The 21,081-nt window shown below is 42.5% G+C and overlaps 1 protein-coding gene across 2 annotated transcripts in view; it reads right to left on the minus strand.

Moving 5' to 3' along the window:
• The window catches only part of BICD2 (BICD cargo adaptor 2), a 50,777-nt gene extending 29,696 nt beyond the window's left edge, over positions 1 to 21,081 (minus strand). For both annotated transcript variants that reach the window (XM_058032080.1, XM_058032079.1), the window contains exon 1: positions 20,705 to 21,081. In XM_058032080.1, the coding sequence (XP_057888063.1) occupies positions 20,705 to 20,944 (240 nt within the window). In that variant the 5' untranslated portion in view covers positions 20,945 to 21,081. The remainder of the gene's footprint in view (positions 1 to 20,704) is intronic.

Consider the following 21,081-nt stretch of genomic DNA (forward strand, 5'->3'; position numbering starts at 1 on the left):
ATGAACCTTCAGAGGGTGTAACAGAGGGTGCCTCGCATAGCCTTTATAGTAAAAATTCCTAGAAGAAAATCTTTCATCTAGTGTTAATAATCAAATGATACCCATTGCTGTTCAGTAAGTGCCTGATCAATAAATCACTGGAAAGTGTGCAAATGCACCATGGAGTACCTCTGCTGACACCCTTCTGCCTTCCTTCTCATCTTCACCTTTGATAAGAACAATAGAACAATACTTTTTTTACTCTTGTCAAATAAAGGGAACAATGCAACCTTGGAGAAATAGATATGGCTAACAAAGCAGAAGCCATGCAAAACAATGATATTACACTTCCTCAAAAGTGAAGGTTGAAAAACAGTCACCTAAAAAGGACATCAGAAATTGAAGACCACAAAAGAAGACCCCAAAGAACACATTAGGACCCTCCAATAAGGAGGGCAACTATGTAAAAGAAAGTATCACATACGCATCAAGTAAGCAGGCACAGCTAATGAATATATAATCAGAGTTTACCATTAAACCTCTGTTTACCAGAGCACTCAATCAGAGCAGGAATTCTCCAAGTGACCATGGCTGCAAAAAAGAACACCTGCTTTCTAATACTCAAAACCGTGTTAGACAGTTTCCATCTGGCTAATTCTGGTACCACCTTAACCTATCCTGTGGCAGTGTGGGGCTTGGAGGCTGGATGGACTTAAAACTCAACATTTCCACTAAAAGGTCCCACAACAGCATGAAAGAAAAGTCAAATGAGATCTCAGTCCTCTAAACATGTATGTGTCTGTCTTTAAAGTTAGGAGGAGTTATACCTACCTAAAACAACTCATAAACTTACTAAAACCAACTTATGCTTAACAGAGCCAGTATATGTATTCTGTCCTTCACATTAGACGAAAATTGAAATAGTTTAACTGCCCCCCACATGACCTGCAAGAAAAACCTTTCTTTTTCTATCTGAACACAACATTTTGCCTGCAGTCTGTTAGGCATATGCACTGGAATGTGTGTGGCCTTGCAAGTAGCAGGTGTGACCGAGTTACTCTTGGCAACTTGGATCTCTGGACCAGCACCACTACCTCCTTCATCCACAGCCCAGCCCACACACAGCCTGTGGCCAGCCACCACTTGGGTGCCGGTACAGCCACACAGATCTCAGTTCCTCATCTGCTCCTCACCATCGCAAAAGCTCTCACACTTACACGAGTTTGGGAGTAGGCTCTTTCTCCCACACACAAATATCCCCAGGGGCCAAACACTACCATAAACTACACAGCAGGTGTAGATTCACAAACAACAGCTCGAAGGAGATTTGGTACCTTCAGGGAAGTTGTGAGGCTTTTCAAAACATTATATCACTTCCCACCACGTCAGCCCACTCCATACTGACATACATCAAGCATCTTCCAAATCATCATGCAACAGTGAAGATTTGTGCATGCTCCAGGAAAGAGTCCAGTCCTTGATCTGGCTTTCATTTTGTTAAAATAATGGTCTACACTTTCTTTGGAGAAAGCCCAGTTAACACAAAATAATTCTAGACTGCCTTCCATAAATTGTTGTAGTGCGACCTGGAGAAGGATTATGCCTTCCAGAGTGTCCCGGCAGCACAACCCTACAGCAGAGCTCAGTTTCCCCTTAGGTACCTGTTAAATAATACATTGTAAGGAAACAAAGTGACATTGTAGAAATTTGAAGAATCAGGCTACCCATCTACAGCTGTAAAAGCCTGCTGAACGTGCCTCAACATGATTAACTCCAGAACTCAAAAAAGCTGCTGCAAGATTATGAACTACTTTTCTATAAAAGGAACATAAAAATAAAGCACAAGATATAACATTGTTGCTCCCACACAAGAAGATTACTTATTACATATGAGCACAATCCACTTATGCAACCGATGTTGAAGTGTAGGCTTCTACAAGGTCAACCAAGAGTTTAAGCTGGCACCAAAGGAACTGCTCCCTGGCTCAGCAGACAGTCCCAAGAAATCAAGTTTAACCTCTCTCTCACCTCCTCTGCCCCAACCCAGCACTTGAAACTAGAAAACCAAGAAGACAATTGTTTTAACTGGGAGCAAGATTAAGAGGTTCAGGATGAGAAGACACTCCTTCCACTCACTCTTTAATTATTGGTAACCAAAGGAGCACACACACACAGAGGTGATAGTAAACACTTTCCATCCTCTTCACTGGCTTTGCTTCCCAACCAAGGATGTTTTATCTGTATGGATAACAGTAAGCATGAAATCCTCCAGTGACATTCAAGTAAATGTTTTCCTTTTTTTTTTTTTTAATACAATAGCTAATAGCATACAGCTCTCACTGCAAGAGGACTCCTCCTAAGAACAATGCTTGCCTGCTGTGCAGGCACACCCACTCTAGAAATAACACAAGGAAGTAAGTTGCATCCTGCAAAACATATGTAATGTACAGCTTATTACACTGCTGCTTATTTACCAGCATAGTGGCTTCCCCTGGTTCTGACAATAACAGAAGCTTCCAGGAACAAACTCCACAAGGAGTCAGAAATATGGCTGCATAAACACAGCCCAGTACATATAAATACTTACTAGTTGTTGGTACCAGAATGAACCAGGGCATGAGGCACTTTGCGGGGAAAAAAAATTTTACAATCTCTGACTAATTATTTAAAATACCTAAGCAGATTTTCAATTACTGAAGTATTAAAGGAGACTTTAATACTTGGAATTACTTCCTGCATATGTCAAAGTTACCAGTGCTCACGTGAGCTCTGTTGTTCATGTACTTTCATGCAGAGAGCTTTATATAAACCAAAACTACCCGTCAGGCTTTCTGGTTTTAGTTGTCTTCAATCATTCTCACAGAGGTGTGCACACGTACACGTGGCACAACTGCACAAGGCATTTCATCCAATGTACCATTGGTAGCTAGTTCTGTGTGGCAAAACAAGACATTTTCTTGTTATCTAATTGCTCTTTAATTAAGACCTCATTACACCTGAAAAACAAATTTATTTCTCCCCTAGAACCTAAGCAAAGGTCCAGACAGTTTAACGCAAATATAACTGCATAACCTATTGTGTCCTACTAGCACAGTATTTTCAACAAACTCCAGAGGAGTCTCTCGATTCCTTCTGACATGTTCTGCTTGCAACCTATATCCAGGAAGAGTAGACATATTTGAGCCTCTATTTTAAGGTTTAGGTTAAAAAGCAAGAAGGGAGAGGGACAAAACCTGGCCTTCTTCTCACAATGCAATTTCTACAAACACCCTGTAGAGAACAACTGCCAGCTGCAACAGCCACATGGCCAAGTCTGGCGCGCGCCAGTTAATCTGGAGCACAGAGCTCAATCGATACTTGCTGAGGCTGGCGAGACACTGCCAAGTGCCCCCCGATGTCTGCCCGACAGTAGTGTCAGTGTCAGAAACAATTCAAGGACGGGGTTTTACCATCGCTTAAAAAAGGGAGGACAAGTGCATTTCCATCTGTTCAACTCTATGAGACACTTTCTGGAGTAAAGGAAGGATTAGGAAAGAGAGATACAAAATACAGGAGGAAATGAAGCCCTGGTGCATGACTTAAACACTGGCAAACAGGAAACAGAGGCCTCCCTTAGGGCCCCATCCCTGCAGGGGTCCCAGCAGCACTGCACAGGAAGGGAGAAAGCCCCTCAGCACATGACAGCACCAGCACACTGGCAGCTATTTTTACAGGGCCCTGTAAAGATTATAGCAGTCACTGCTCATTTTGGAGCAGAATACCTGTCAAAAACAGAACAATAAGGGGCACTGCCTTTGCTGGCAAGAGCAGGAGTTTTGGCAAAAACAGACAGCCCAACAGAGAGATCTGCACACCGTCACATACATGCTGAAGATGTTATGGATCCTGCTCCTTTGTTCAAGCCCATTCTAGCAGCATCCAGCACATCTAAAGAGACTACAGGTTATCCTGGGATGTGTCACTGCTCTGTGGCCATCTGAGAGGTCCTACATCACCATGACACTACCAGCTGCAAAGCAAGTGCCTCTTCTCTCCAAACATTCAAATACTTTTCATTATTTAAGTTTAGCTTTGTTTTCTACCTTATGAGCAAACCCACAGTCTCCAAAGCTCAGGCCTGATGGTACCATGGGAAGCCAATGAGTCTCACTGCTTGCAAGACAGAGCTGCCAATTACATGGGAAACCTTACCTCAGCAAGGCCCAATGTCCAAAATCAAGATAAACTTGGGAATTTGCTAAATTGGATGTAATCTGAGAAACCCACTGATAGCTTGTGAACACAGTCTGTTCCTGACTTCAGAAATCTTTCACAGAAACTGTAACTAAAAAAAAAAAAAAAAGAAAAAAAAATTTAATCCCCGCCAGAAACCAAAATGGAGCTTCAGAAAACACCCAAACAAAGCCCACAATGTTCTGTCCTTGCCAGGAATGCAGCAGCAAGCAAGCAACAGCAAAGGGTCAAGAAAAAACTGTCCTCAGATTTCAAATTAATCAAACACAATTGCTGGCTACTGAAAAGGGAGAAGAATTAGTTAAAATAAATGACTGAATAATAACAGGACAAGAGCCTGATTATTATTGGACATGGTAAAGGGTGATCATTTTTGGTTAATTACAAGACTGTAAAGAGAAGTTGTGTAGATTTTTAAATTATTGGCTGAACTGCATAACACCTTGTCAAAGAAGAAAAACACATAAAAATTTCTTCAAAGTTAAAAGATGCAAAAAAACTCACAGGATTCAACACAGAAAAGATGGAATTACCTAACTCTTCAGTAAATTGCACAGCAAACATTAATTACACACAAAGAACAATTAGCTACAGTTAGAAATTAACAAAAATATGGATCATTACAAGTTCCAAAGGATGTCTTGATAAAGCTCTGTCTTGGGAGTCCAAGGCCAAGGTCTAAAACCTGAAATCACAGCAGTGCTTCAGAGGATCCAGTGAAAAACAAGGAAGAGTTGGAAGAGCATGATGGATTCACACACAGTGAGAAACTGCCAAAACCATTAGAAAGGAAATTGTCAAAGACAAGAAACTTGAATAATCTACAATGTTATTTTATCCTAAAGCCTTGGACATTCAGAATTAAAGGGCAGTAAATTAAATCTGTGAATTTTGGAGACTTTGAAAGCAGATCACAGACCTCCTAAAATAGCTTTACACAGCTAAGTCAAACCATAAATAAATCTTATATTTCATTAAAGAGTTAATTTACAAATAATAATATTGAGACTTTGTAAGTACACATAAGGGAATTATTTTCTTCCCCCTCCAGACAAATTTAAAAATAATTACATGTTCTTCATCATCTCAAAAGATAAGAATCTCCACGGTTATTCACTTCCAACTGCAAACCCAGGTATGACCTGCTACTGATGCACGTCCCATATGATTCCACACCTCCTGTGTAAAGGTGTGCAGAACTGTGTGGTCTGTGTGGTAGGAAATAAATACAGCCACCACAAGAAAAATAAAATCCTGGCCACGAAGAGCAGACCCCAGACTGCAACAACACAAGACAGAACTGCATACACAGAGGTAAGGGCTAAGTTCAGACTCTCTTTTTATAAGGAGTACTAATGAAGAGACAATAAAGTATTACTCAAAAATAAAAATGAAGCATCTTTCTTCCAAATAACGGATCTGATTTTATTTTGTACTCATAATTTCACCACACCCCTGATTTCAGCAGGGCAGGACACTGCAGCAAAGCAGAGCTGAACAGCAGGAAGCAGAAGGAATGTTTACATTCCTGAGCAGTGCTCTCACTGACAGATCCACTGAAAAGAAATCAATGTTATTATCATCTTTTAAAAAAACGCATACAGGAAACCTCATTTGGAATTTTGGACATGTAAGGGACCATCACTGCTTAATTGTTCCAAACATTAATTCAAAGGCCACTTGTCACCACAACAGCTGTTTGACCAGCTCTTCTGTTTTGCCTATGTTTTTTTTTTCTTAGATGGGGAATGTCTGTGACAGATTAATTCATGTCTGTCACCATCCTCCAACAAGAGGCCCTTCATGTGGTTGCTAACTGAAAATGCACTTTAAAACAAATAAACACATCTTGACTTAAGTTCTGATCTCACGTTCAGTAGGAACGCAATGCAGGTTTTGTTGCCTCTATTAATAATTTTAACATCTCTATGAAGGTTCACTTGCCCAAGGTCACACACCTGAGGAGGTGATATATGTGAACCCCTCTGCCAGCACCCCTCACTCTTGCACTTGGGTGAGGACCAGACTATTCAGGAGCCATCCTACTCCTAGGCCACAGACAGATCAAGAAGGCCCACACCAGGTCTGATCTTTGTAGTAATGGTACAGACACTGCTATATAGAATCATAAGTGAACAGGATGGGAAAAAAAAGTCTTACATAATAAGGATTTTAATAGAATTTTTTATAGTAATATATTTCCGATCCTATTGCTAGAATCCCACTGAAAATCTCCAAATTACTCTTTTCCCCTCAAGGAACTTGCATAAAAACACGGAATCAAAGCAAGCTTCTGGATATGTTTCACTGATAAGCTGCCCTCAAACTTCTATCCCCATTACTGTTTCCTCCTTCCATCCTATTTGACTGCATTTCTTTAAACAAATCCACATATTTATGAGCAAATAAACATTTTGACTGCATCTTGCTCTACACAGTAGTTCCTCCAAGGAGAGGCATAAAAGCCTAGTCTTAACATGGGCTCAAAAGGCAGTCTCCTCCTGTTCCCAAAGGTGAAATTTGTTATTTAATAATCCAGTTCAACAATTCCAAGAGCAGTGAAAAGTTAGCCCCCCTTCATTGATTAATGTTGTGGCAGTAGCCTCACACAGTAACAGTAATTTAAACTACAGTTTTACACACACAGCTGCCTTGATTAAAACAAACCAATCCATACTGCCAGGACTCTTTGCTTTCATGCAACACTTATACAGTGCATGGCTGGTGAGTGGACAGCCAACAGCATGGACCCAGCACACAGTCACAGGCAAAGGCATCTCCCATCACCACAGCATCCAGGGTCAGGACTTCAGCAACAGCTGCCTCCCAAGTTTCATATGGTATGAGCCATACAAGGAAGTGGTAAATAACTACTTCTCCATAGACCTCATAGGGGATTTTGGAGTTCTATCTACAGGCAGATCAATAAAAAATTGTGATTCCTCTCCACACACAAACCATCCCAGGACCATTGATGTACAGGTTGGTTGGACAGTGGCCCAAACAATAAGCTGTTTTCAGAAAACCAGGGATTCATCCTCTTATGTGGCATGAGGGAGGGATTAAGCCTTAATTTAGCACCATTTAGAAAAGATTACCCTTTAATTGCAATAGGAGTTGGCAGACACTGGCAGCAATGAAAAGCCTTTATCCTGCAAAGCTTCCAGACAGTCAGTGACAGCTCCCAGGCCAGCAGCAGAGAGCCAGCCCATGCTGTCCCCAGCCAGCTGCTCAAGGCTACTGGACCGATGGGGCAGAATGCAGGAGCCACACAGCTGCATCACAACTGCAGAGACAAACCCCTCATTGATTGGCATTCATTGGGTAGGGTATGTGGGGCTGCCACAGTGCACTGAGGAGCCAAAGCTGTCAGAAGGGCTCAGCTGCCAGTACCAGCCAGAGCTCTGCCCGGTGGGACCCAGCTGGTTTGGGCAAAGATCCAGTACTGCAGATCTTCCTGCCTACTGCTATAAGTCTGGCCCAGTCAGCAGAGGAAGATCCCCACTGACCTCAGCTCTGCTATTCTCTGGTGACAGGGCAAGAGAGGTGTCATGCTGTATTTTCTGGCACTGAGAACTCTTCTAAAGCAGATACCTGACATGCCTCAGGTGGAAGGTTGGCAGATCCCTGCCAAGGGTTCCCAGTAGCCCATTGCTGCTCAGGAGCCTGTTACAAATGTCTTCTGATTTGGAGCAAAGCTAAAAGATCTTCCAAATTGGCACCCAGGAAAATATAGTTCTTGTTCAAACAGATTTTCTTGCAGTAGTAACATGTGTTTTAGATCTGTGCTGGATTAATCCAAGTTTAGGCTGGCATAGGACATCCCAAAGCCTACAGCAGTTTAACTCAGGCCAGCTTTATTTTTAAAGTTTCAGCGAAAAGTAACAATTTCTATGCATAGACAAGGCTTTATATCAAGGCTTAACCCCCTTCCTCTCCACTTCTTACTCATGCTGGGCAGCGCCTGGCATTTCTGACAGCCTCAGGCCTGAAAGATGAAGCCACTGTTCAGCTGGGTGAGCCATCTCAGCTTACTGGGAACCAGTGAGGGGAGAAAGAGCTCTGTGGCATGGAGGCTGGGAGCTGGAGAAGAAAACTGTGTGACTGATTAGATGAGGAGCCATGAGAAGTACTAGTGTCAAGGGAGAAAGCAGGTCTTGTAAGGAAGAGGCAAAGAGAATGTGTCCAAGGGAAAAGATAAGAGATGACAGTCAAGACAGTGGCACAGGGCAATAGCAGCAGGATGAGGGTAACAGCAGCAGGATGATAAGTGGCTGCAATGGAATTCAACAGGAAACCAAGGAAGAGGAACAAAACCAAGCACAGGATGAAGTAGGAGTGGGAAGAAGAGACATGAGCCTGTAAGCTGCTTGTCCACTTCAGATATGAAAGGGCAGCCTCATCCTCTTTGTTTCCTAACTCCTTCCAGTTTCTTAGCCTGTGGCTGAAGTTTGCCTCCCACCCTGGAAGAAAACCTGACCAGTAATTGTGTAATTTGCTCAGGGCATTCTTTCTAAAAAACTTTCAAGTTTTGAAAGTTCAACACCAAGTAGTCTGGCATTGCACTCAAAAACATCTTAGAAAAAAAATTCAAGAGTATATTATTAGTTATCCTTGGACATTATTACACTTTGCATTCACTGTCACTGCTACCCTTGCTGCTCATTCTCAAATGAAACACTGGATACAATCATACAGGACTGATGTCTAAAGCACAATTATTCCAAAATAAAATTCTGATCAGAACACAGAACTGAGAGTTGCATCTTGTACTCTATGACACACTGAAGCAGACCAGTGTTACTTTTTAAGAATACAAGGAAGAATTTTGTCTCTCCAGGAGTTCATTTCATATTTAGAGCTTGAATTTCAGCAAGTTGATTTGTTGCATTATAAACAGACACTAGTTTTAGGCACATAAAGGCCATAAAGTTAAAGAAAAAATGAAAGAAATTGAGTAAGAGGAACCCTAGCCATCCACACAGATGTTATTCAAATTCCTCAAACATAACTTTTCCATTATTACTGTAGTCTTCTGCACTACAAAAACAGACATATACCTATTATCTACAGACCTGAAATTTCAAGACACTAAATCAGTAATCCAACAGCAAAACACTACAAACTACACTCTGCTGCAGCACCAAAGGCAGCATTAAGACAGTTCTTAAAACACAAGAAGAGAAGTTAAACAATTTAAGAGTTAAACAACCTAAGCCTGAACACTGGAGAGCATTACTGGGTCCACAGACACCAAGTACTAGGCTGTTCCAGATAGACCTAGAATCCTTTAGAAGTAAAATCTAGCTTTAGAGACTCATTGAACTAAGAGGCAATGCAAGAAAACTTGGATCTGCATGAACTCCACATCTCATGGAGACTCTGTTCTCTTGTTGAGCAATGCCTACTGAAGATTAAGGCCACATTCTTGATACAAAGCCTAATGTTATGTGCAGTAAGACAAAACTAACACATGACTAGCACAGCATGGTACCAGGCAACAAATGGAGCTCATGGCAAGAAAAATACTTTCATCAAATAATCACTTTCTATGGAGATGACCCCTGCCACAGAGAACGATGATAATAAAACAAGAAAATACATTTCTCATAAAGCACACATACAGTGTCAACCTCAATGCTCTTCCAGGTCTATTATGGGAAAAAGAGCATTCACAGCTACATTGAGAGCGGCAGACCACAGGGCTGATAAATGCTCTTTAAGGCCTGTTCTCACAACTCCCAGAGCCAAGAACCTTAAAAACAAACAGATGCCTCACAGAGGCTTCACCAGCCCCAAACGCTTCCCTGGATGAGCCAGATTCCAAGATGCTCCCCAGTCTGTCACACTGAGGAGCATGAAAGGAATTTATGCCTTTCTATCCTCCCCAAAAACTCTAACAATAGGGAGGTAAAAGGGAACATCAGATCAATTTTCATGTTAATGGACATTGTGTCACATTAAAAGGGCCCATTTGCTTCAGTCCCAATAAGGCATTTATATTTTAGGGCACTCGGCCACACAGGCTACACAAGAACAACCAGCTACAAACCAGTGGAGTAGCTATTTTTCATATGTGTGTGTACATATATATGTATATATATGTGAGTCTGCATATAACAGCCGCTCTGTCCCAAAAAATTCCTTTACTGTACTCTTATTGTTTGGCTTCTACCTGTTTCCCAAGTGAAATGAGTAGGCATTTCTTCCTGTCTCCTTCTACAGAGAGAAAATAAGACTAAGCTGATTTATTATTAAGTGCTCAGATGTAAAAGCTGTCTGAAACATAACACTGCTAGGAAAGCTGCACTCTTCCTTTCCATGAGAGCCTGGAAAACAGAATATTTCAATGGGAAAGTTTTCCTCCAAACTTCCAGGACAGACAATGCTCAAGTCCACTATCCCAGCAGCCTTGACAAAAAGTCTACAAGCAACCCCTCAGATGCTCTCTCTAATTCCTAAAACCCTCCCAGATTTCAGAAAGAAGAGATCGCAAGGTATGTACTTAAGCCTCAGTCAAGCCATGAAGAGTCCTAGCTATGGTTTTACTCCAATTCACTACTATGCTTACCTCCATTGTGAACCCTGAAGGACAGAAAAGTGATACATCTCACATGAGTGAAAACTAGTCCTGAAATACAAGCTTTCCCCACCCCAGAACCCCACGAAGTTAAAGGTAACCACAATTCATTCACATGTATTGTATATATCACATGTATTGTATATAACGTAACTCCTTGTTTAAGGAGTTACATTAGCAGTTTACAAGTATAGAGAATTGAATGATGCAGAATACACCCAGACGTGAGAGGAGGGCATCAAAATTGCTAAACAGCAAAGTGATTAATAGGATCACTGCAGAAGTCTACATGCACGAATAAAACTATAAAATCTATGAAATGCCTGACAATGACAGATAATTAACTCTTCTCTGCATTCCTTTCCTAAGGGGTAATACTGCAAGTATCACAGTAGACAGCATTCCGTCAGCCCTCCTGTAGTCCAGACACACAACTAATATGTCTCGTGCTCCACTTGGTAAAATACAGATTCAGCTACTCAATCCTTCAGTGTGTATTCACTGACTAAATAGAGCAGGAGGGGATAAACAATACGAATTAGTTCAAACTTCAGAATTTAAACTATGGGGCATATTTTAAAGCACAGTATGTAAAAAACATACATATGTAAGCAACAAAGTAACAGAATTGTAGATATTGAAGACTGGAAGGGAGCTATTGAAGGTTATATACTCCAACCTTCCTGCTTAAAAGCAGGGTCACCACTAAAAACATGCTCAAGACATTGTCCAGTTGAGATTTCAGTGATCCCAAGATGAAGGCCACACAGCCTATGGGCAAAGAATAGAAAATAAGCTACATATGGCACATTGTGTTTGTGGTCACTAATGTGCTCAGTCTTTAGTTTTTATGGACTGCTCTGTAGCAACATAAATAATACTGGAGGCTAGCGCTGAACAACTCCTCAGCTTGATTTCTTCCAAGTGACTCAAATCTGGTCTTTAAATATTTCTATGATTACTGAACGATCTTAGAACAAGACTTTTTTGTATCCACTGTGGAGAGGGGGAAATGTTTTAAAACAATCCTACTTCCCAAACACTGCTCTAATTTAGCCATTAAGTGCAAGTGGTCCTGTTTCCCAGGCAATAGTTTGGATATCTTGGCTTCAGCCCACCTTTAAGTAGCTTCCTGAATTGGACTCAATTAGTATAAAACATACATGAAAAAAAGAGGTATCAATAACCCCTAAAGAAGAAACTTGCAAAAACCTTCTATTTTGCATTTTGTCTCTGAGTCAAATGTGTCTGAAAGGCAACCTGACAGAGCTTCAGGTGGAAGCAGATGTTATACTCAACCCTGTAAACTGCACCAAGAGCCAGAAGTGTCTAGTGCATCCATATGAACCTTCCTACCAGTAGATGCTCCTCATCAGCACCCTCGGAACCCTTTTCATCTATGCCAACCACTATAACATGAATCTCACTCAAAAAATACAATCTCTCATCACTTTCTAAATCAGCTACGTGCTGCAGTGTGGCACCTTCCCAGGGAACATCCCATCTCTGCTGCTCACCGTCACAGCACCTAGCACACTTGCCCCAATAAGCCACCTTCAGCAAGAGAACACCAAGCTATTAACAGGCAAATCTGGTGTAAGACCAATATCAGCTCTCCACCACTGACAGACTTGACTTATCTGTCTGCAAAATCAAACTTTCATGTGAGGCTGGCTAGCCATTTCTTAGTTAAAACCATATACTTTCTGAAAGCATTCCCAAAAGGGAGCCAAGTGGAATTGCTTTGCACAGCTATTGATCACAGTGAACCAAGACACAAGTAGGACAGAAGCTTTCATTCACATAGATACAAGTCTCATAAAGCTACTGCATTACACTGAGCCGGAGAAAAATTCAAATCTAGACTGCTGCTGGATGATTTCTGCTGAATCGGAGACCTGCATTTATTAGAGAAGAATGTTTGGCATGATGATCTTTCTTTGTTTGATAGTATATACCAAAGATGGGGGCACATGCTACATGACACACTCGTTACTGCTTGTGACCTGTTGGGGACAGTCACACTCATCCAACAATATTGGATTCCTATTTGGAATCCAATTCCTATTTCAGAGGCCAAATGCTCTCTCCAAATGACATCATAGAAAACCACTAAATAATTATATACTGATTGCTTGAAAATGCATTTTTCATTTCCTTCCTAGTATCACACTGGTGAGAAGTTTCACCCACAGCTTCCAAGAACTAGAGGGCTGAGTGGACTACAGATACGTCATGCAGCAGCCAATTTGGACATCACAACCAAATTTCTCCCTCAAAACACACACAGCCTTGTGCAGCAAGATGCGAGAAAATCATTCTGGTTTAGAATTACCCATTCATACAACAGAACAAGCTCCAAACAAACACCATTCTTCATCATCGGAAAACATAGTGGATTCTGGCCTTGGAAAATCAGATGTAGCAAATTCTCTGTGCACAGGAAGCAAGGAATCTTGTTTGATTTGGGCAGGCTGGATCCCAGTTATGGTATTAGGTCAGTATACTTCTCTGCCTTAGAGCCAGAGCTGAACTACAGGCCCAGTTCTGTACAGCACTGACACTGAACATGCAGAACGACTTCCTAACGAACTTACCAAATACTGTCTCACTGCCTACAGCACAGCACTCTGCACCATGCTGGGAGCTTGCCAAGCCCCACACCGCACACTGGCAACAACTGAGGGGTGAAAAAAAATCATTTAAGGAGACCAAGGACTGCAGCATGCTGCAGAGTCTGCGCTATCCAGCACGACTCAGCACCCCACCAGACATACCACTTGCTTCAGCGAGAGCTGTATAGGGCCTCGCACGGCACAGCTGCTTTCCAAACACAGACACAGGACTGCAGAGAATTCATATCCATTCCCACACTGAGCTTCAACTACGCTGGGGCCGAACACCCCAAATTAGCCCCATATCCCTGCTTGCTCAGAGTCCCAGTGGCAAACCTGTCTGTGGGCAAGACACACTACACCTTTTAGAAGATTCCTCAGGTAAATCCCCACTCCAAAGTGAGGTGAGCCTGACATCCCCTGCCTGGTGTATATTTCAGCCAGAAAACAGCAGAGAAGAGAGGAGGGGGAGGAAAGTAGGAGGTGGAAGGAAGGAAGGAAGATGAGCTGGAGAATGGGGAAATGAAGAAAAAAAGCTACAGTTTACAGCTATTATGCCTAAAACTTTGGCTCCTCCCTGAAATGGAGGGTCTTCCATTCATTTGGACGGCAAAGTTGATCTATGTCATTTCCCTCTGCTGAGGTTTTGTAGGCGATAATTCAAACCCACACTATATTCCTCTGTTGCTGGGTTACCAAATCTGAACAAACAATTCTCTGCAGTCTGCCAAAAGCAGAGAAAGCAAGCAAACGAATGCCTGGAGTATGCATCACCCTCTGGAAGCCATCTTACAGCCCAAAGCTGCTACAGATTACTCACAAGCTTACATACCATAGAGTGAAAGAGGAAATGGTGAACTTATTAAGTCTGGGGCAGTGCATAGACTTGAGAACTGCTGCTTCCACCCTCCTGCCTCCTCCTAGTAAAATCAGACAATTTTCCAAATAATTAGAATTCTCCTGCAGACTAGAAGAAAGTCTGGTCAAAGGGATATTTTGAGTATTAAGTCAAATATTGGGTATTAATAGCCCTGAAACTAGCAAGCATGTTTCATAGATTTTGAAAGGATGAATCAAGATTTGAAATGAGGAAACCGCAACAGCCCATGTGATGAAACACCAGCGACTCTAGGTTTAAGACTTTCAGTTTCCAGGCAGGACATCTGCCACATCAGCGGTTGCACAAAACTTCCACTTCAGGGGTGTGGGAACACATGGATATCCCCCACTGCGAAGCCCTCTGAGTTCACTCCAGTCCTCAGCAATATTGCTTGGAAGGAATCTTCCCCTGCAGCACCCGTGCAGAGAAGCCACAAGCGTGCAGCATTTGGTCTAGTGTTTTGTATGCGAGGATGGTCTGCCCCTGTTCTCTGAACACCCAGGCAGCTTCCCATCCCACCTTCAAGGCCCAGCTCCCAGGTACCCTCATGGACTGCACATTGAAGGGTGCCAAATGCAAGGCTCTAAGGAACAATTAATTTGTGTAAATACAAGAAATGCTACGAGAGACTATATCCCAGGAGAGACCTCCACCAAAGCCACCAGCCTGAACAACACTGCCACTGCAGTATTCCCAGGACTGCTAATTCCCAGCAGCCAGGCCAGACAGATCCCGCTTGCTGTGCAGCTGCTCTCTGTGGTGTTAAGGCAGCAGCTTCGTCGCCAAGCTCAGCAGAAAGACTAGCTGAAGCTGCTCTTCTCATTCCTTGTTTGCTGCTGCTTTAACACACTCTAGGTGAGGTGGTACCTGCACAGCCACGTACAACACGCCTGTGACACAAACTGGGGTACTGACCTAATTTAAGAACAAAACCAAAAGAAAGAAAAATAACAAAGAAAATTTGGCACAGTTCCACAGCATAGTTTTACTATATCCCCTCCACTGGACAGCAAACACTCCATGTTGCCACACCTCCAGGGAAAAAATAGGTAGCAAATTGCACTACTGCTGACAAACATCAAAACCTCGGGTTAAACTTAATGAAGAAACTTAGAAACAAATTATCTAATGTCTACTAGCAGTCAGGGACAGACCTCATTTTGGGCCAAGGCACAGACAAGCATCACAAACCAAAAGTAAAACATGACTTTTCCCCAAGACCCAGCTCTCAGCTGAGACTACAGCAATTTAGGGAAAACTACTTCTGCAGAAACGTGGGGGTTTTTAAAATAGGTTTTAAAAGTTCCTTACTATTCATCCAAATACTTATGGTTGTTCTAATACATAAGGTATATTAATTTTATCAGAAAAAGACTAAGAAGAACATTCAGCAATTTCATAAAATAATCTGAAATCATAATTTCAAGAATATTATTTATTATTTTTAAGAAAGGCAGTTCAAGGAACAACAGCAAAGAAAATAAATTTAGTAACATGAAACATTACAGGTTACTATTTCTAGTACACCAGGAAGAATTGGAACATTTAATTTTTCACATTTTGGTTTCTTCCTAAATAAGGATATGTGAGAAAAGTAGCTTTTCCAAAACATGGTACTAAGTGTCTATACCACTGCAAACATCAGATTAATATCAGGGGTGCCTCTATTCTTCATAAAGCAACTACGATTTATCAAAATATAAGAGGCTTAATTTACACAGGAATATTTTGCTTACCCCACCCACAGCTTTTAGCCTGATTTGACAGTAGAGACAGCAATTGTGTTCTAACATTTCAAGTGTGGCAGGTGCTGAAGTCCAAGTAACAATCACCACTAAGTCCCCAAGACAGATTCACCAAAGCATAACCATTTTCACCTAATATGTGCAAATTTGCTATCAGTTTCCTAAATTCAATTTGCAGTTGTACGTTTCCTACTCCAAATTTACATCTGTATAACCAGAATTAAATTTCACCTAAGCTGGTCTATTTAAGTAAACATTTATTTTATTAAATCCTTTGATTTTAACTGTGCTGCAAAGTTAGAGGCAATCTCAAAAATATTAACATCCTTTCCTTTCAGCAGGAATCAATATATCACCTGAATATTTAACAGGAAGAGGCTGCAGATGTGTACCTGAGGCTTAGAGGTACTGAAACTGAACATCATTATTTACCATAATTAAATACAAAGACTTGGTCAATCCAGCATTGATTCATGTGCACAGAGGGTCTAATCCCAGTCTGTCGTGAGTTTGTTAGGTACCTTTAGCCTAGCTGTTTCTTCCCTCTTAGCCTTTATGTTCTTACACACAAAATGAGAACAGCAGTACAAACTGGCAAAAGGCACTAGACAAATCCAGTGGGGAAAATCACTGCTAATTCAGCAAGCAGTTTACAATGTCTGTCTACAAGGTACACAGCACTATATGAGGTAGACAGGAAAGGCAATGATTTCTCCTTCACTTCTGAAGAAGCACAGTTAAACATTCATTAATAAAATGTAACATAACGAAATGTTAAACCAGCCTGGATGAAATATAATGTACCAAATTAACTAGTACATATGTAAGTCAATTAAGCAAAACTTCTGTCAGCGATCACAGATCTTCTACACCCCACCTCAATATAAATTCAAACAGCAGAAATACTACAGCCTGGGACACATCACCTCAGCTGCATCATACACCCCACTTGGGCTTCATGGGAAATGAAGCAGCAAGGTCTTATCTGAGTGTGTCTTTTAAAGTCAGCTTGCAAGATTACCCAGGAATTGCCAACAGAGAAGTTATAAAATGGCATTAAAGTCAGTACATGATTCTTAAAGGCAAAAAACAGAAACAAGGGCCACTGTTACCATACAAAGAAATTAAGAGCCCTGTGGAGATCTTGTAAGCTTGTTCCCTCCTTAAAAACAACAAACCATCTATGTTACGCTAACTGTGACACACTAACGTATGCTTTTAGACTTTAAGGATAGACATAGTCTACTTAGGAATTTTTGCATTGTTACAGAAATGATTAATCATAACGCCCATGTTTTCCAAGGGTTTAAACACAATTCTACAATCACCAATACAAGAAAACCTCTTAATCAGAAAGGAGCTTTGGACAGCAGCCAGTTTCATAACTGAGCTAGTAGCTGGTTATGAATCTGACATCTCAAAGCAACCCTGAAGTACTGAGCAAAGCCAATAACCTCTTTTTCAAGCAAACCTTCCATGCTACATTCCCCCACAAATCATCAGGAAAGCAATAACTGAATCCTCAGACAATCACTTTGTGAGCTGGAGTGCACAAAGGTGTGATCATATGTATCATCCACGTAAGAAGTGTCTCTGCCCAGGCATGTAGTCAGCCCCGTCATTTATATAATTGGCAATATCACAAAGGCTTGCAGGGTGACTTACCAGCTGAAACAAACCCTACAGCAAAAAACTCAAGTTACTTCATCTCCTAGAGGGAGTGAAAAATGAATAAAATTATATGTTCAAAACACAATGTAGTATTTTACTACAAGAAAACCAATATCTTATTTCTCTGAACTAGGGAAAATATTTATCATAATCTTTGCTACAGTTTGAAATGAATTCCTTTTTACAAAAGCAAATAACAGTAAGTCTTCCTGGGAAGACAGTTTGTACTTCAGTTTTGTTCTGTCAAATAAAATGACAGAAGAAATGCAGCAGAAAGTTCCTTAAAAGATATATGAGATCAAGTCAGCACACATACAAGTAAAAGAACAAACTTAGAGAAAACCTGACCCCTGTTAAAAAGGGGTTGGTGTGGAGGTTCAGCACGGCAAGGACACAGCAGCTCCCCATTTTCAGCAGGACAACTTGGATTGCAAATACTGAGAGTACACTGACACCTTTACCAAATGGGATACCACTCTGACAATGCCATTCACATTTACCAAAGGGATACAACAGTGGTGGTTAAGGCTCTGAATTTCTGACACATTGGAGACTGGGTGGCAGGGAGGAGAATCTGGCCAGAAAGATCTGATGACTACAGCAGAAAAGCCTGTTCTTTCAACAAACTGTATCATAAAGTTCCTACGCTCTGACCACATTTACCTATGGTATGAATAGGACCATTATACAGGAGTTATAATATTAAACTAATTAAAGCATATCCAAATCTACAATAGCCAGCAGGACACAAAACCACCGCGTGCTTGTCCCACACGGCCTTGTGCCGCTTAGCTCACTCAACACAGATGAACAAAGTAAGCTCTATAGAGACTAAAAGGGCTATACATTAAAAGGCTGCATGAAGTCACGGTTAAGAAGCAAGAAATAGAAAGCAATACTGTTCTAGTTTCACATCAATCTCCCACATTCCCCAAGAACAACTTCAGTAACCCAAGGTGGAGTCTCTTTAGGTTGGAGTGTGACATGTAGTAAGTCTCATATGCAGCATTCCTCTAACTGAGTGTGGGAAAAACAAGAAGTTGCATAAAACAGCAACAATGATAAATTCCTTCTACAAGCATATGCTTCATACATCTGCTAAAGGTTTACAAGATCTACAGCAAACCAGATTCCTGCACAGCATCACAAGAAAGCTAGAGGAGCAATGCTCTTTCCCTGAGTAGGCTATCAGAGGACTCAAGCTGTTCCCAGAATTGTCTGCTTCCCAGGTTTAGACTTAATTAGAGCAGGACATGAACACACAAAGCAAATCCTTCAAAATGTTAAAAGCCAAAAAGAGTGAATCATTGCTGATTCTGCCATTTTTTTTCCTTTTAAATGCTTTTACAAGCTTCTCAATTGTAACAGCCCTAAATGAATAAAAATACAGTATCATCAAGCCTTTTTCCATCTGCAAGTCAAAACATGTAATGCCCAAACACACATAGCACAGCCCAGTGACTAAAGCACTACCTGTGATGGAGGCATCTTGGCTCCCACTGGTGTGTCAGGCACTGCCCTGCTGAATGAGGTTGGGCCAGACCCATAATGTCTCCATGCTATGTCTCGCATTCCACCTACCAACTAGGTTTACTGACTTTTCTCTCCCTTGAGCTCAGTTCTACAACTGTCTCTGCCCTTGACTTCCAAGTTTCTGCTCCTGTATGCTGCTGTAACTGTGCTGGTCTCAAGTGGCTTTAGGAATAGCAGCATATCCATTCAGCTTGCATATTTAGTTAACAAGTTTATAGCCATGTAATTCAAAGTAATTAATCTCTTTGCTTATACTTGTTTAATGCAATAAAAACAAAATAAAGCTTTATTTACAAGACCAAAAGATATATATTAAGCAGGAAGGGAAGGATTTCACCAATTCAGCTGATTTTATACCAGTCTGTTACAAGCATTTATCTTTCCTTTGAAATACTGTATTCTGATTTTATTTTAAACCCATCTCCAACTGAATAAACAAAAGCTAAGTCCCACTGGATACAATTCGTACGGGTCAAATCCACCTATATTCACCTCTTAGGCTGTATCACAAGGCAAGGCCTTAATCAGCTGAAAAGCAGCACAAGGTTTGCCCGCATGCCAAATCACTGAACCAAGCAAAGCTATACGCAGACAAGTTCCCATGGGCCATGCTCTACAGTGGGCTGACAGGATCAGCTCATAAGGAGCGCAAACCACCACTATGCATTCTCTGACTACTCCCCCGATAGCACTTTTCCCACATTCCACACCTAGAGGAGATCTTGCATGAGAAGAACTCAACGCGCAAATTGCCTAATACAGCGTTTCTACTGACAAACTTTACTCTCCTGTACAGATTAGGTTTGGAATTTCCCTTATAATAGAAAGTAATAAAAAATATGCTAAGGGCAGGACCTGCACCAAGGCTATATGAACTGAAGTCTGCTGTATTATTTTCGTGGTGGTCCCCACTGAGTAAGTGATTAACACCAACGCACGATTTCTCCTTCCACACAAAAACAGGCATATGACAGCATCGCCACCGCACCTTGGTCCCGGCCCTCGCCCCCCGCCGCCTGCTTGGGTTTTGCTCGGGGGCGCGGTGGCGGCAGCCCCAACCCCGGGGAGGGGCAACCCGACCCGGCTTCTCGCCCTACGCAGCCCTGGGGCGGCCCACCCACCGGATTCCGTGGCGGAACGGAACGGGACGGAAAGATAAAGAAAAGCATCTACTCGCTTCCCTCCCTTTTCACCGGAGCGGAGGTTGGAGCAGAAAGGCCTTTTTTTCCCATCCCTTCCCTCTTCTGGGCCGGCCTGCTGCCAGGCACCTCGGAGCTGTCATTTTGGGGAGGGGGCAACCGCCCTGCCAGAGCCAGACGGTCGCCCCACAGCACCACGGGAACCCTCAACCTGCCGCCCCCCGACTCCAAAGCGGCCCCGTTCCCACCGCTCAGCGCTGTCTTCGCCCTTCCACCCGCCACGGCCGCGCTTAGGACCAGGCCGCCCACCTGCCGCCGCTCCGCCTCACCTCCTTCAATTGCTCCATCTCGGTGCGGATGGTCTCGTACTCCAGCTCCAGCTCCTCATACTGCTGCTTCAACTGCTGCTTCTCTTCCAGCACAGCCAGCCCGTACTCCGCAGCCTGGATCTTCTCTCGGGTGGTCTCGCCCAGCTCCTGGAAGAGACGCTTGATCTCGCTCCGCAGCCACTCGGGCTCCGACTCCATCACCAGCCGGGCGTACTCCTCCTCCTCCATGGCCAGCGACATGTCGGCGGACGGACCGCCGGCCGCCGAGGCGGATGGGCGAAGGGGTGAACGCGCAGGCCGTTTAACCACTCCTAACAGCGGCACGGCTCGCAGGCGGCCACGGCAGGGCCCGCTCGGGCCGCCATCGACGGGCCAGG

The sequence above is a fragment of the Melospiza georgiana genome, chromosome 11 (genome assembly GCF_028018845.1).
Source record: "Melospiza georgiana isolate bMelGeo1 chromosome 11, bMelGeo1.pri, whole genome shotgun sequence".
In the NCBI taxonomy this organism is placed as follows: Eukaryota; Metazoa; Chordata; class Aves; order Passeriformes; family Passerellidae; genus Melospiza; species Melospiza georgiana.